The 17471-nt window shown below is 38.2% G+C and overlaps 1 protein-coding gene across 1 annotated transcript in view; it reads left to right on the top strand.

The window, feature by feature from the left end:
* Positions 1–17471, top strand: part of TAGAP (T cell activation RhoGTPase activating protein) — a 136795-nt gene that overhangs the window by 112210 nt on the left and 7114 nt on the right. Inside the window, exons 5-11 of the mRNA XM_007484842.2 lie at positions 11586–11627; positions 12369–12456; positions 12555–12608; positions 13250–13316; positions 14862–15025; positions 16178–16339; positions 17025–17134. Of these exons, the coding sequence (XP_007484904.2) occupies positions 11586–11627; positions 12369–12456; positions 12555–12608; positions 13250–13316; positions 14862–15025; positions 16178–16339; positions 17025–17134 (687 nt within the window). The remainder of the gene's footprint in view (positions 1–11585; positions 11628–12368; positions 12457–12554; positions 12609–13249; positions 13317–14861; positions 15026–16177; positions 16340–17024; positions 17135–17471) is intronic.

Below are 17471 nucleotides of genomic sequence, written 5' to 3'. Positions count from 1 at the left end.
AATGGAATACTGTGTATGGATTCCAAGGCAAAAGGGTGGTACAGGCTAGGCAATAGACGTTGTGACTTGCCTAGGGTCACATAGCTAGGAAGTGTCTGAAGTCAGATTTGAACCCAAGAACTTTTGGTCCTAGGTCTTGTCTCAACCCACTGAACCACTTAGCTACCCCCATCCCATCTGGTCTTCACAACAATGCTATTTGTTGTTTAGTGATTTTCAGTTGTGTCCAACTCCTTGGGACCCTTTGGAAGATTTTCTTGACAAAGATACTGGAGTGATTTGCCATTTCCTCTTCAGCTCATTTTCCAGATGAGAAAACTCAGGCAAATAAGGTTAAGTGATTTGCCCAGGGTCACATAGCTAGTGTCTCAGGCTAGCTTTGAACTTGGGTCGTCCTGACTCCAGGCTTAGGTTGACACCTATCCACCTTTAGAGCAGAAGACTAAAGGTAAAGAATTGAAATGATCTTAAGAAGTTCTACCAACTCTAATTTCCACATGATAGGTCTAAAATGTACATAATTATGTATATCTTCAAAGAACTTTACTGGCATTCGTTATTTAGTAGAAATATGTGGACCAAGAGGTTAAAGACTTGGATGAACTATTTTCTTAGGAAGCTTAGTAAAAGAGCAAGAAAATATTGAAGCCTCCAATCCAAATAATCAAATAGTTTTATTTTTGTTCAAAGTTGAACTAAACCTACTGGCATTTGAGAATTTTTGCTAAGGCTCAGGGGGTAATGCACATTTCTAGAGTGGGGAAAAGAGAACATCAGGAAAGACCCTAAAAAGCATAGACATAAGGGGCCAGTTTTAATATGATTAAAGAATAAAAAAAAAAACTAGCATTGTTTTCAGGTAAAATCAAAAGTTAGAATTGTTTCTAATAGAACAATTTTGTGTCACAGACCCCTTTGATGACTTCATCTGTGATACAAAATGGTTAAAACTCTTGGGCTGTAAGTTCTTCCTCTGAGTGCTTTGTCCAGAGGCCTGGCATTGATAAAGGTCTTATGACAACTTTTGGTCTCTAGGTCTTGTCATGCGAGTAATAAAGGTCCTCCATAAGAGACCAGGAGGTGGGGATTAGGGTAATTTTATGCAGCCAGCAATTGATTAATATAGGCAGAGAAAGAGGTAATGGGAAATTATTAGTTTAAAAGGTAGCAGTGTTTGGTAAGCTTCCTGCACCTGTTTAGTTGTTTTCAGTCCCATCAGACTCTTTGTGACCCCTTTTAGGGTCTTCTTGGCAAAGATACTAGAGAAGTTAGGCATTTCCTTCTTTGGCTTATTTTACAGATGAGGAAACTAATGCAGGATTACATGACTTGCCCCCGGGTCACACAACTAATAAGTATCTAAGACTGGATTTGAACTCAGGTCTTTCTGACTCCAGACAAAGCATTAAACCCACTGTATCACCTAGCTGTCCTGAGAAATCTTGCAGAGGAATCCCCTTTATAACATCTCTGATGATCACCATGCCTCTCATGGACAACTCCATTGTTGGGAGTCCATTTCTCCCTTTGTCAGGTAGGTGGCTCAGTAAATAGAATATTGAGCTTGGAGTTAGGAAGACTTGAGTTCAATTCTAAGCTTAGATACTGTATGACCCTGGGCAAGTGACTTCATCTCTCTTACCTTTCTTCCCTCATCTGTAAAATGAGGACAATCACAGTGCCTATCTTGCAGGGTTATGAGTTAATATGTGTAAAAAGTGCAAAGTATCAGAGCTGGCCCACAGTCAGGGCTATATAAAGGGCTCTTTCTTTTTCCTTCTACTTTGGAGCAGCTTTTATTGATAAGAAGAATTTGCCTCTGCAACTCATTGAAGGAGCTTAGGAACACAGAGCTAGAAATGAAAGGAACACCAGAAGTCTAGTTCAATCCCTTCATTTTACATATGAGCAAACTGAGTGAAATGTATATTTGTTCTTGCTTATTTTTGAAGTAAATATCCCTTTGTCATAGCTAATCAATGTCAACAGGTTAAATGGAGCTGGGGTGCTAGTCATTGTCCCCTAAAATGGAAGGGGCATAGTTGTTGGGGATTGAATCAATTGCAGTAGAGAAAAATACCCCAAATCCCTAAGAATACCCTGAAACCCTGAGGGGCAATATAGCAGTCCTGACCATAAGCAAGTGGAACCATAATGCATTTTTTTAAATCCCTAACCTTCCATTTTGGAATCAATACTGTATATTGGTTCCAAGGCAGAAGAGTGGTAAGGTGTAGGCAATAGGGATTAACTGATTTTCCAGGGTCACACAGCTAGGAAGGGTCTTAGGTCAAATTTGAACTCAGGACCTCCCATCTTTAGGTCTAACTCTCAAACCACTAAGCTACCTAGCTGCCCCCTTGTAATGCATTATGGTAAGAACTAAATATAGTTCTATTTTCTGTCTAAAAATGGAACCAGGGATGTATTGAATGATTGACAGAAAATAAATTTTTATCATAATCCTCTTTCCTTGGTAAAATATAAAAAGAGGAAGTTTGCCCTAAGGAAAAGTCAAAACAAAATACAACAATTTAATTATTATCCATTCTTTAATTTGTTTCAATACATTTTTGTTCAACACCTACTAGATAGCCATCACTGTATTAATAAGGTAATAATCCTTGTCAATTTTCAATAGAAGTAGAAAGCACATCCAGAAATGTCTCCTTGGGTTCCATCTAAAAAGTGGAAATCAAGCTTGTCCTTGTAAGGATAAAGAGGACAGGTTGTCATTCTGGGTAAAGAAATATGCAGGAATTGCTCTCAGGTTTACAAAGTTGGGGGGGGGGGTCACAATCCACAAAGACAACCCTTTCACCCAAGAGAGAGAAGTAGGTTTGGAATCTATTCCAGTTCTCCTACTGCCTATTTTTGTGACACAGAGCAAGTCACTTAACCTTCTGGGCCAGAGTGTAAAATTATGGGGAGTTGGACTGGTTTCAACCTCTAAGGTCCTGGTCAGTGCCTGTTTTTCTCCTTCCATAGATTCCATATCCAGATCCAAAGAAAATGGGCAAATAGGCTACTGGGATGGGGGGGGAGCAGGGAAAGGAGGGAGAATCACTTATCTCTGATTTGTTGAAATATCAGTTGATCACCCAGTTTGTGCCAGGGTCATCAATGTGCTGGAGTGACAAAGTTTCAGAGGGTAAAACCTCATTGCTATTTTGTCCAACTGGCTTCTCATTGTCTTGTACATTTCTGACCACTTGCAGAAGTCAGTGGCGTTATCAAAACCTCACGATGTGAAGAACCTTCTAGGCAGAGAAGGATCTTGTTTTTAAAGAAAATGGGAGTGGGAGGATTGGATAGATATGGAGAGAGTAGAAGTGAACTCCCCATCTGTTTTATGTTGGGTTTCTTTTTTCCCATAACTGTTCCCAAATACAGTACTGTGTTTATAAATGTTTCTATTGTTGCTCAGAGGATTGTAATCATGCCAACCAAAATGAATCTAGAAATCAGCCAGTGTGGAATATTCAGAAGCACTGATGCAGAACCTGTCTTCCGCTAGATTATATCCAGGGCAGAGAGCCATACTGCTGGGTGGCTGTCCCCATTAAACCTCTGTGGGATTTTCTCCTTAGCCAACTATCTGAACAAAGAATCTATTTTTTGAACATGTACAAAGACCAATGGGCAAAATAGATAGTGACTGCCAAATTTTGTAGAAACGAAGCCAGGGAGGTCTTCCTAGCTATCAGTATTGATGAATTTATATGAAGTGAAGAATATATTTGCTAAAAGGAAGTTAAAGCAAATGATCTAGGCCTCTTATTGCCATATTTATTGATATTCTCAAAGAAACTGATAACTCTCTTTTGGCACCAAGAGTCAATCTACCCCATGTTATATTTCTCTATATATGTTTCAGCTCCTCCACCAGGAGCTTGAAGACAGGGAATTGGAGTATAATGGAAGTGTCACTGAGGGAAGCTGGAAAGAGCACTAGATCTAAAAGCATAAGACTTGGCCTCAGTTTCCCATCATCTGTAAAATAAAGGTAATAATTCTTTCCATATTTATCTAAAAATACCTAAAAGAATAAGACACTTTGAAAACCAAAAGGCATTATATAAATATGAACAATCCTTCCCCACTTTTGTATTTTTTGCAGTATACCTAGCAGTGATCCTGAACATAGTAACCTCTTAATAAATGTTGTTTTTAATAACCTTGCATGTAAGTTAAACAGTACTCATCATTGAGGTTGATGCTTATTCTTCTTACCACTACTTCCATCATCTGCACGCAGTCAGGTTGGGCAGGGAGCTTTGCTGGGCTTCTTCAAGCTTATGCTTATTGAGCTCTTAAGGTCTGATAATCATCAACTTGGTTTCTGTAAATTAATTCCCCTAATAGGAGCTATATAAGAAGGAATCTTGTGGATCAGTCAGTCCAACTCTTTAATTTTACACAGGAGGCTATGCTGCATGACATCTAATTTCTCTTTTATCTTTCATGCATGATTGAAGTCACCTATGACGATCTCCTCCTTCCAACCCCAAAGTCATTGGGGGAGATAAAAGATAATAGTCAAGTCTTGTTATTTCTAACTTCATATCATCTTTCTTATACTCCTCCTTCCCTTCTCTCACATTGTGAGCACTTATGCACTCATCACTTCACACATGGACTCTTACACCAGTCAATTGGATGGTCTCCGTTGCTAAGATATCAGCTGAATAGAGGGAATTCAGAGTGACAGAAGAATTCCTCAATAATCACTCCATAAACATTTATTAGCTACCTACTATGTCAGGCACTGTGGTACATTAGGGGTACAAAGTGCAAGAGAGCCAATTGTTTCATTCTAAAGGCAACACACACATTGGAAATAGAGGAAGAAGAGAAACAAAAGAAGAAAGCATTAAAATGATTTTATAAGATAATGTTCACACACAAAAATGAGTATTTGCACAGGAACTAGATATTTGTGCATTCATTTGCTGTTAAGAAAGCAAAAGCAGGGGGATGAAAAGGAAAAATGTAAGTATGTATTGGGGAATCTCCTTTGTGAATTTATTTTTCATGTCTGTACCTTTTTTCTGTCAAGAACAATGCCTGTGAAGGAGTTGTCTTTAAAAACAAGCTAGTCTCTCATCTGACTGGAATCATTTAGTTACAGTAAAACTTGCAGATGAGAATGGAAAAAAATGGCCTTCCAAACGAGTGTATGAAGTTGGTTAGTCAATAAGTGCCTACAGCCATGATGTCATTGATCCTAAAGTACAAGGATGGGGCAGTTGGATAGCTTGGTATATGAGAGCTAGGGCTAGAGACAGGAAGTCCAGGGTTCAAAATTTGGCCTCAGTTACTTCCTATCTGTATGAACCTGCAAAAGTTATTTAACACTCTTCCACCTTGAAACTGATACTTAATATGGATTCTAAGATAGGAAGTAAGGTTTAAAAAAAAAAACAATGAACAGTGTATCAGGCATCTAAACAATGGGGGTGTATATATATATATATATATATATATATATATATATATATATATATATAAAGAAAGGTAAAAGACAGTTCCTGCTCTCAAGTTGCCCACGATATCATCTAACAAATAGGTCATGCTCTGAGCTAGAAATTAGGGATGAGGAGGTTGGAGCTTCTAGTCTCAGCACATCCACTGAATTATTCAGAGACTTTGGGCAAGTCTTATGCCCTCTTTCTGCCTCTGTTTCTCTATCTGAAATAACTACCCTTCAGGATGATGTTGATGGTTGAGAAAGCATCTTGGGATTAAAAGTGCTAGGCAATATTTGAAGGAAACATGATTTCATCAGTATGTTTCCTTCCACCATCAAAACATATAATATCTCTGCAAATTTATTTGGTCCAAAAAAATTTCATCACTTGTTGAACCCAAACTATGATGATAATCCTCTCTGACCTTAATTAGGTGACCCTTCAGATGACAGACAGAGCCCCTCACTAGCCTCCTGTTTGAAGTCTTTCCACCCAGAGAGGACCTAGAAAACCTTCTCTTTTGGCATGGTTTTACACAATGCAGGGTTACCATCATGAGACATTGGAGCAAAATTGGAGGGAGGAGGCTTTATTAATATAAGCTCTTGGATCACATAGAAACACACGATCTTTGGATCACTATGGCATTAGACTTGTTCAGCTTGGTTGCCCTTGGTGGCAGAATCTGGAATAACATGTAGACGTTATAAAGAAGTCAATTTAGGCTTAGAAGAACTTCCTACTAGGGAAGGGAGGGAAGGGAACCAACAAACCCTTCCTAAAAATTAGAGCTGTCCCAAATTGGAATTGGCTACTTGGAAGGCTGGTGAGTTCCCCCTCCTCAGAAGACTTTTAGCAGGGGCAGATGACCACTTGTTGGGTATTTTATAGTGCTGGCTCCATTCATTCATGGGCTGAACTAGATGACCACTGAGGTCACTTTTCACTCTGAAATTCTGTGATTCTTTGACTCTATGGTCATAGGTAGCCATGAGCCTCTGGGTTTGGATTCATCCATTGAATTCATCAGCTGGTGAACTGATTCAGCATCCTTTGGAGCAATGGTGATTATACAGGTATATAGCCCCTTCTTTTCCTGAGCATCAAGTCTTTGAGCTGGCAGGCTAATGCATGCCCTAAGGGTATCATACTGGTCTAAGCAATCAATAAAGGGTTTTCCTTTCCAGTCTTTCTGTGGAATTGTGTGATTTAAAAAAAATTAGGAACTTTAATGGAAAAAAAAGAAAAAGAAAATGCACCAAAAGGAAGAGGAGAAATTAAAGCAAGTAGCAGTAAAATAATATTATTAGGGAAAAATAATGACAGTGACACATCTATATGATGCTTTAAGGTTTTCAAAGCTGTTTATAAACATTATTTCATTTGAATATTACACATAGCTATAGTTTAATATATGAGAGAATTTAGAGGAAATTGATAATTATAAAAATATTAACTGACAAAATTGATGAGCACTGCATATCAGAAAGTTTAAGTGAGACAATAACACTTTCTTTCCTTTTTAAAAAAAATGCATGTGCTATGGAAAGTGAGCACAACATTTATTTTGGAGGGGCAAAAATTGGAAAGTGAATAGTTTGGTTTTGAAAGGCTCAGTCCTCATTACTGCATAAAATTGGACTTGGTTTTTGGTGAGGATCCTTAAGAGATTTCATTTCTTTCATAGACTTTAAGATAGTTGGAGTTGGAGATCATAGCACCATGAGATCATAGTTCTAGAACTGAAAGAGAACTTAGAGGACACATACTCCAACCCTTTCATTTTATATAAAAAGGAAACTGAGTCCCAAAGTTGCACTTCCTCTGAGTAAGCAGCTACATTTTTATCATTCAAAGTCAGATCCTCATCACCTCTTTCCTGGATCATTACAATAACTTTGTAATTGATATCTCCCTTCTCCAATCTATAAGGTCCAAAAATGTCACTCCTCTATTGAATAAATGCTAATGGCTCCAAAGTACCTCTAAGATCACTTATAAACTCCTCTGTTGGACATTTAAAACCTTTCACAATTTGATTCCAACCTATATTACTAGACTTATTATACATGACTTCTCTGCATGCATTTGCTATCCCAGAATAACATGACCTTTTAGCTCTTATTCACAAATGGTATTTCATCTTCATGCCTTTGCACAGACTGGTCCCCATATCAGAAATGCCTCTCTCTTCTCAATTCAGCCTTTCAGAATCCCTTGTTGTTGTTCAGTCATTGCGGTTGTGTCTGTCTCTTCACAACACCACCTAGGGTCTTCTTGGCAAAGATATTGGAGTGGTTTGCCATTTCCTTCTCCTACTCATTTTACAGATGAGGAACTGAGGCAAACAGGGTTAAGTGATTTGCCCAGGGTCACCGAACTATAAAGTATCTGAAGGCAGATTTGATTTGAATTCAGGTTTTCCTGACTCAGGACCCGGAACTCTATCCAGTGCCCCACCTACCTGCCCCCTTAGAATCTCTAATTTCTTTCAATGCACTACTCAAATATGAAGTTTTTCCTGATCCCTACAGTTACTATCAGGGCAACTCTGAGTATTCAACAACTTATTCATTTAAATTTGTGGATTTTAAAAAGAAAAATATGACAGGTATAAGATAGTAAGTGTGGCTAGGTGTTGCAGTGGATAGAGCACCAGCTTGGAGTCAGGAAGATTCATCTTGGTCAATTCAAATATGACTTCAGATACTTTTGGGACCCTGGGCAAGTCACTTAACCCTATTTGCCTCTGTTTCCTTATCTGTAAAATGAGATGGAGAGGGAAATGGCAAATCACTCTAGTATCTTTGCCTAGAAACCCCAAATGTATTCAAAAGGAGTTGGATACAACTAAAATGACAGAACAACATCAGTTATTACTGCTCCCATCCATAATTTGTTTAGTCTTTATATGTATACCTGTTGTCTCCCAAAGAAAATGTAAGGTCCTTGAAGGCAGAACTAATTCCACTTTTATCTTAATATCCCTTAACATCTGGCATAGTGCCAAGCACATACATAGTAGGCAGTTAACAAATGTTAGCTGACTGATTGATTTTAGTGGCATTTTAAGTGAAGTGTTAACACATTCAGTTTGAAGTTGCAGAAAAGGAGAAAATGTAAATTTTGTCTTTGGCAGATTCAATCTTATTCGCTTAAGAAAAACATAGACTTGGTGTTAAAAATCTTTAAGAGAGGATCACAGAATTTAGCACTGGAAAAGATCTTGAAAGTCACCCACTCCAAGGGACAGGGAATAGATCTATCATTTCATAGATACAAGGAATTCCCAAGTAAGGAAATCCCTCTCTGTTGTAATACAGGAGCAGAATGGGGTCACTCACACTCTCCTGATGAACCAGAGAGAGATGTGAAGGAGCTAAAGAATGGAGAGAGGGAAGATATTGATCCTCCCTTCTCCTCCCCTTGGGGGAAGGTAGCACAAACCGTCTTCAAGAGAGATAGAATATGTCTCCTCAGAGATTAGATTGATTGTGGAGGTTAAGGACTGAAAGAGAAGGTCCTAGAGAATAGACCCACTGCCTCCCTTCTTGATTTTGGCTGTCGAAGGAGAACAGAATAATTCTCTTGCCCCTGGATTTCCCAATCTCCCAACTGCCCTCTTTCTCCCTTTAGACCTGAGTCACTCTACAGCCTAGTTTGGAGCTGATTCTTCTCTTTGAGGAGAAAGGGTAAGTTTTCCTCCCCAGCCTCAGTCCCCTTCAATAATGTTAGAAAGTAGTTCTGATCTAAAAGGTAACTCTATTCTAGGGAATACACAAGGCAGGGAGAATGGGGTTGTTGAATGAGGAAAGTGGGAAATGGGAAACCCTATAAGCTAACAACTGATCTCCTCCCAAATCCTGAGAATTCAGGCTGTCTGCCTGACCCTCTTTTGAGTCAGTTTGGGGCTATCCCTTCTCCTGATCTAATCTAGTTGTAAGATGAAGTTCAGGGACAGTTTGAGGGAATAGAGAGGATCTTCTTTAGTAGATGGCTTTTCACAAAAGTCGCAATGTACTTCTATCATCTTCAGCAGGAACTAGAGGAATTTGGGGTTCACTAGAAGGTGCTCAAAGTCCAGAGAAGCTCTCTGTATCAGAGGCTTCCTCTTGGACCATCCACTCCAGGAGGGCTCCCAAGAAGATGTGAAGAAGTGAAGTAACTGTTTTTGAATCTTCACAGTTCATCTGTTCTTTTCCTGGAATTTTGGGTCTTCCTTGCTCCATTTGGATTGCTTCTTGGTCATGCTAGATCTGATTTCCTCTCTTACACTATTCAGTAGCAGTATCATCTAGAGTTGCTTAGAAGTTAAGTGACTTGCCCAAGGTCACATAGCCAGCATGTCAGAAGTCAGTCAATCAACTGGCATTTATTAAGTGTCTAATATGAACTGGCACTGTACTAAGGGGTAGGGATATAGAAAAAAGCAAAAAGGAAAAACAGAACAGTCTCTGATCTCAAGGAGCCAGCAGTCTAATACAAACTGGGTGAAAATATTAAACTGAAGGTAGTCTCAGAGGGAAGTCACCAAGACTAAAGCGGACTGGGAAAGGCTTCGTTCAGAAGGTGGAATTTCAGTTGAGACTAGGAAGAAGTCAAGGTGGTAGAAATGTGGAGGGAGAGGGTTACTCAGATTAAACAGATGCAGAGTCTGAAGAGTACTAAAAGAATATCAAGAAGCCTGGAAAGGCAATAAGGGGATGGGTTAAGAAGGACTTTAAGAGCCAAATGGAGGATTTTATGTTTGATCCTGGAGATAATAGGGAGCCAATAAGTTAGAGTTCATTGATTAGCCAAGTGATAGGATCAAACTTATTTAATGAGCGGGTGGCTCAGTGGATTGAGAGCCAGGCCCAGAGACAGGAGGTATTGGATTCAAATCTGATCTCAGACATGTCCTAGTTGTGTGACCCTGGGCAAGTCACTTAGCCTCTGTTGCCTACTTCTTACTACTCTTGATTCTAAGACAGAAGGTATGGGTTTAAAAAAGAAAGAAACAAGGACAGCTGGTAAAGAATGGTGTTGTGTGAGTGGAGAGAAGGAAATAGATACAAAAAAATGGTGAGAAGGTAGACGACAAGATTTGACAACAGATGGGCTATGTGGAACAAATGAGAGTGAGGAGTTGAGGATGATACCTTGGTGGTATGGAGTGGGAGGATAGAGGATTGGAAAAAGATAATGAGTTCCATTTTGGACTTATGGAGTTCAAGAGGTCTATGGGACATCCAGATTAGGATGTCTTAAAGGAAATTAGTTGGAGATTTGAGACTGAAGGTTAACAGAAAGGTTAGGACTGAGCAAGATCTGGGACCAGCTTTCTGTCTATTATAGGTTTCTCCTTACTTTCTATAAGCTCCTCATTTTACACATAAGGAAACTGAGCCCCAGAGAGAGAAAATAATTTGGTCAGGGTCACTTAGCTACTCAGTGATCAAGTCAGGACTTAAACTCTCATGTTTAAGGAATACTCCTATGATAGATATCAGTATCCCGTAACAGTCAGAGATGGAGCTTAACACCCAGGGAACACACACACACACACACACACACACACACACACACACACACACACACACACCCTGATGATTGTCTTACAGGATAGTGGGTGGTCTGGGGGAGGGTGACAACATAAACAAAAAAAAAATGGTCATTTGAAGATTAGAAACATGTCCCATAAAAGACTCCCTCTTGAGAAAATGCCATAGTATTTACCTAGCATCATTTCTAATTCACACATCCCACCTCTGACATTATGTGGAACCTTTACCTGCAGGCTACCTTATACGTCATCTTTTCCAGTCTGAGCAGCTCACAGATTTTGTTTGCTCCTCATTGAAAAAAAAAAAGAAAGAAAGAAAGAAAAAAGTACCCTGGTGCCATATAAGGCAAGAGGAAGTTTCAAGCTTTCGGGTGTTTGGCTGGCTATATCTGTGTATGACAGCCCCATGATGCTTCTTCCTGTCTCCGTTACATTGTGAATTTCCACCTGCCCCCACCCTCTGCTTATAATGCAGAACACATGAGCTTAGAACTGTTCAGTCTCTTTCTTCTTCACCAGTGGATTGGCGGTGACAGCGAGTGACATGTTCTTTCTCTTCTTTCATACAGTTCAGCAGAGGTGAAAGAACTCTGGCTGAAGACCCTCCAAGGGTAAGTACTTTGGATTACCACAAAGTGATCAATATGAAGCCTTGCCTATCATGGATGATTGATAGCACATATCTAAGAGAACAGCTGCAACCGTCCCATCTCATCCTATGTCCACAGGGATTCTAAGTGCTGAAAATGGGCTCTCTCTCCTGAGGACTACGACTGCTGGAATTGTTTTCTTTACCTCTTCAACTAAATTCCAGAGAAAGGCAATCTTGATTATTTAGAAGCTGCTTTGAGAGCAGTTTGTGTTGACCAATGGATTAGAAATCAGTCGGTCTAAAAGTAATCTCCAATTTGAAAGTAAACAATAATATTACATTTTAGGATGGTAAAGTTCTCATACTTACATAATTTAGGGACAAAAAGTGTTATAGATTCTCTCCTCAGAGCATCTGGCAACAGATAAAATTGCCTTTAAATTTTAAAAAATTGTCAAAACAATCTTAAAAGCTTGTTTTTAGTAGAGAAACATTGCAGTTGATCCTGACTAGTCTTTTTCTGTGGAGAATTTTAAAATAAACTTTTATTTTTTTCTGTGTTGTACACAGAACATTTCTATATTGTTCATTTTTGTAAGTGAATAATCTTATAAAATCAAAACCCCAAAACATAAACCCAAATAAACAAGTGAAAATTTACATTCTTTCATCTGTATTCCTACTCCAGCAGTTCTTTCCCTGGAGGTGGTGAGCATTCTTTGATTGAGTCGTAACTCTCCCGCCTCCTCCTTTACTCTAGGCAGAGCCAAGAGACCTCCAGAGGAGCGAAGTTCATCACAGATCAATCAACTCAAGCTCTGATGAAGGTGTTAAGTGGCTGCAATGCTGTAAGTATCCCTAGACTTTTATAAATTCATGTTTCTAACGGGTTAGAGCCTAACACCATTCATCTCTCTTATGTTCTTTTCTTTTCTTTTTCTTACAGTCCAAAACACTAAATGCCAGTGACATGGAAACTTTAATTGAATGTCAGCCAGAGGTAAGAAATAAATCAAATATTATGTCTTTGACCAGAATTTCTATTCATTTGAGCCTTGTTTAAGTTGGATTTGTAGACATGACAGAGAAGCAATGTAGCCTGGAAAGAACCTTGATTTTGGAGAGGGAGAACCTGGGTTCAAATTCCAGAATCTATCAGTAGTTATTTAAATGAGATTCTTAGTCTTCCTAGGCCTCTTTTTCTCTATAAATTGAGGGAGTTAGACTAGATGATCTCTAAAGTCCTATGCAACTTTAAAACTCTGATCCTATAATAATATAGTAACAAACTTCAGTTAAACTGGGATCTGCTACATACTGTTCCTTCTGGAATAACAGAGGTGATGTACTTAACATACAGAATAAGACATATTTGGAGACAGTCAATATTGAAATTTGTTTTGCTTTCCTGTTGGGTTTGGGTTTTTCTAGCCATGGGAGAGAAGAGCAGGAGAGAAACTAAATGTTTGCTCCTTAAAATTTTTTTCATTTAAAAAAAAAGACTAATTTTAGACTCCAGGAATTGATTTAATACATTGTAATTCCTTTTTAATAGAAGTAAAACATTCTCAGTGCCACCTGCTATGTTGATTTAGGTAGATTGCTTTAATGACTGTCTAACTTAAAGAAATATCTTTCTAGGGCAATGTGAAGCAACACCACTTGCTGGCACAATGTGATAGTGAAGATGGGATTTGCCACCTGATTGGTGAGTTTCAAAAATAAACACATATCTTATATAAATGCTGAGCATCAATGTTCTTGGTTTGCAAAACCACAAAGGCTTCTCTACTAGGAATTTTTGTTTGATAAGAGCTCTGTTAACCACTAGAGAACATTAACACTTAGTTGGCTGGCAGTCTTCAGTCTGCCAGCTCAAAGACTGATGGTTCAGAAAAAGAAGGTACTGTGCCAGCTCTATAGAATAACCACCTTTTCCCAAGGAGTCTAAATTAGTTTAATAACTACCTCATATACTTTTGATGGTTTCAGTTCCAGGGCTGGGAGAACAATGTGCAATTAAATACTACAAACATGATGTATTTTCCAACTCTTGTTCTTTTCCCCTCTCTTTTTAGTGCCCTGAATCTTAGATCTTGAAGTAGTTTTTGCTCATAAGATAGAACCTCAGGAAGTTGTAACATTCTCCAACCCAATTTTTAAAAAAGTTTTATCATCATATTTATCCTGAATTTCTAACAGATTTCCTGCACTTCAGTAGACATTGTATATGGAAATGAGTCGATATTTTAATATATTAGCCAAGAAGCAGCATGATATGATGGATATAAAGCTAGCTTCAGATTCAAGAAGAGATGTGGTCCAAATTCCACCACTAACACATACTAGCTGTGTCATCCTGGGCTTAGTCATTCAATTTTTCAAAGCTCTGGGCAACTCTTTAAGAGAGTAAATTACAGAGAAGATGTTGCTCTGTATTGATAAAGGAAATTTCTTCACCAGAAACCCTGTATACCACTGAAACATCCCTATTTAGGAACTAGAACAAGAGGCTTCTGGAATGAAGAGAACTTGTCAAACAAAATATCCATTTCTGGTTGCAAGAAAAAGAATAAACTTTGTGCCTGAAAATTATACTGAAAATTCTCAAGTGCAACGTTTGAATTCTAGCATTTCTCCCATTTGATAATAATAGGGAGACACAATACAAGTTGGGTACAAAGGAAAGTGCCAATAGAGAGTGACCCCTCATGGCCAGATAATGCTATGATGGGTCCAAAGAATTACAGCTGGTCATGCTATCTTTATGGTAAGGAACTTCCTCTCCGAGAGTTTTCGTTTCTTCATCTGAATTATAAAGAAATAAAAATACAGAGCCATCTCATAGAAGGGTGAAACACATCAGTGTTCTGGCCCAAAATGTCCAGTTTAGTTCCTAGAACCAGGATTTTAAGGCTACCAAGTTGGTGGTCCACGTGTCGCTCTGCTAACCTTCTAGAGAAAATACTTGTCTCAGCGTAAAAACAGGAAAGGTGGAGACTTCTAGTTGTTTCTTGGTGTTGATGTTTATGGCTCGGTTGCTTTGGTGATAATGTGGTTGTTTTTCAGTCAAGGTCCTCTTGCTCCTCTTTCTCACCCTGTTTCTTTTCTTAATTTCTTGAGATTGTTTCTCCCACATGGCCTATTTTAGGTGGCATTATGTGGTAACATATTATTACACTTATTTATGTGTCCCATTTGCTACCTGACAATTTAGCCTAAGTTGTCTCTTGCTTTTTGTTGTTTGTCACAGAAAACAAGAAGAGAAAGGTGATAGCCTGGCCTTTTCCCATGAGAAGAACAGCTTCTTCTTCAGATTCTTCTGGATCTTTAACACCAGAATGGAAGGCTTCCCTGTTTGACCAGCCCTTGTCAGCAATCTGCACTGATGAAGATATCCTTCCCCAACCAATTCAGGTAAAACTGGGTTCCAAACTCACCTCAGTTCTGCCTTCTATTGAATTGGTAAAACCAGAGTATTTTGAGATCACATCTTTATGATGCTCATGCTGAAACTATTGAAGTAAAGTTAGTCCCTACTGGTGCATTCATAGACTTATCAGGAAAATTCATCCTCTCTTTCCCTCTACCCAGGGGAGGATTAAGCATCCCCATCACTGCAGGCTTTCTACAAGCTGAAAGAGATTATATATGTAGAATATTAGGCATGAGTATTGAATATGCAATATTCAATATCTTTTTATTAGGACTTCTTAACCTGAGATACATAAGCTTTTTAAAAAATATATTTTTATATATATTTATATTTATTTTTAAAATATTTTTAAAATATATTTTGATAACTCTATTTTAATATAATTGGTTTCCTTTGTACTCTTATGTATTTTATGAATTTAAAAACATTATTCTGAGAAAGGGTCCATGGGTTTCTCCAGAAGACTAAAGGAGACCATGGCACACACAAAATAAAGGTGAAGAACCACTAATACATGTGAGATGGCTTCATAGCAGGAAGAGTTGGAGGTGCATTTGAGAATATAAGAACAAACTACAGCACTTTTCCTGGCACCTTTCCTTACAAGGCTGGGCAGTGATGAAGAGAGTAGTAACTGACCATGTTGAAAGAATGAAATATATAAAGGCTGCTGGATTCATGTTTCTGACATTCCAGGCACCAAATTTGAAAAAAAAGAGCAACTTGATGCAAAAGGCATCATCATTCTAGAATTGATACTGGACTTAAGACAAAAATAATATTTCCTTCATCTTAAAATGGTCTTAGTTAGGGATATAGGCTCTAAATGATCAACCTACAGCAAATATTAATAATATGGAAATAGTTCTTGATCAATGACATATGTAAAACCCAGTGGAATTGCTCATTGGCTCTGGGAGGGTGTGGGAGGAGAGGAGAGAAAGAACATGAATCATGTAACCATGGGAAAAATATTCTAAATTAATTAATTAAAATGTTTTGAGTAAAATAATAAAAATAAAATAATAAAATTATCTTAAACCTATGAGCAACAGCAAACTAAGGGTCCTGGTTTTGCCTCAGCCAATCCAATAAATGTAATCATTCTTCATTTCTATACATGTTTCCTATAGGAAATTCTTAATATTCTTCAAAACAAAGGCCCTTCAACTGAAGGAATATTCAGAAAGGCTGCCAATGAAAAGGCCCGGAAAGAACTTAAGGAAGAGCTCAACTCTGGGGGAATGGTCAATTTGGAAACCAAATCTGTTCACCTACTGGCTGCAGTTTTAAAGGTAAATTTACATTATAGGTAATAGATGATAGACCTAGAGCTGGAAGGAACTCTTAGCAACCATCTAGTCCAACTCCTTCATTTTATAGGAATTGTAAAGGAAATTGAAGCATATATATATATATATATATATATATATATATATATATATATATATATATATATTTGCCCAAGCTCACATGAATTGCAAACACATGGACTGGGAGTCAAACCAGGTCTAGATTCTAATGAGCTTCTGACATTATTTTAATAAATAACAAGCAGCTACATCACTCTAAGATTCAGACAGCTTGACCCTTAAAGGTTGGCATTTTGGTGGACTTTTCTATATTGAAACCCTCTCTAACCCTGTGGTCCCAGATTCTTGCAGGAATATGAAACACCAAGATTGATTTATGGTCAATTTCACATCACCATATAGGAACATATAGGGATTTCTATATTGGGATCGCCCAATATAGAAGGCACTGCTACTTTTAATTCATACTTCAAAACTTAATTTTATACTTGCCGAGCAGGAAATCACTGAAAAACAATATGAATTAGAGCAGCCACCCCAATCAAGGTTATAGGAATAAGACAGACAAATTGAAATAGAAACTCTTTGTCCTGGAAAGAATTAGTCAAAGATATTGATGTATTCAACAACAGCTGGTTATTAAGTCCCATACCTTTTCTTCAAACAGGATTTCCTCAGGAGTATCCCACTCAAACTACTTTCATCAGATCTATTTGAAGAATGGATGACAGCCTTAGAAAAGCCAAATGAGGATGACAAAATTGAGAGCTTGAAACAGTAAGTAATAAAAGCAATTGATTACAGGAATCAGTTCACTAGCCCAACAGACGTAGGATCATAGATTTAGAACAACAAGGAGCTTCCTAAACTATCAGGTTCAACCTTAGGCAAGAGCTAAAGTATTTTATGACTAAGTATTATAAGATCATGAAGTTGTTTTGTTTCTTTGTTTGTTTTTAAACTGGGAAACTAGAGGCAGCTAGGTGGCTCAGTGGATTGAGAGTCAGGCCCAGACAGGGAGGTCCAGGGTTCAAATTTGACCTCAGACACTTCCTAGCTGTGGGACCCTGGGCAAGTCACTTAACCCCCATTGCCTAACATTTACCATTCTTCT

This window comes from Monodelphis domestica, chromosome 2 (assembly GCF_027887165.1).
Source record: "Monodelphis domestica isolate mMonDom1 chromosome 2, mMonDom1.pri, whole genome shotgun sequence".
Classification (NCBI taxonomy): Eukaryota; Metazoa; Chordata; class Mammalia; order Didelphimorphia; family Didelphidae; genus Monodelphis; species Monodelphis domestica.
Note: the sequence above shows the minus strand (reverse complement) of the source record. Positions and strands in the feature narration are given on the sequence as shown.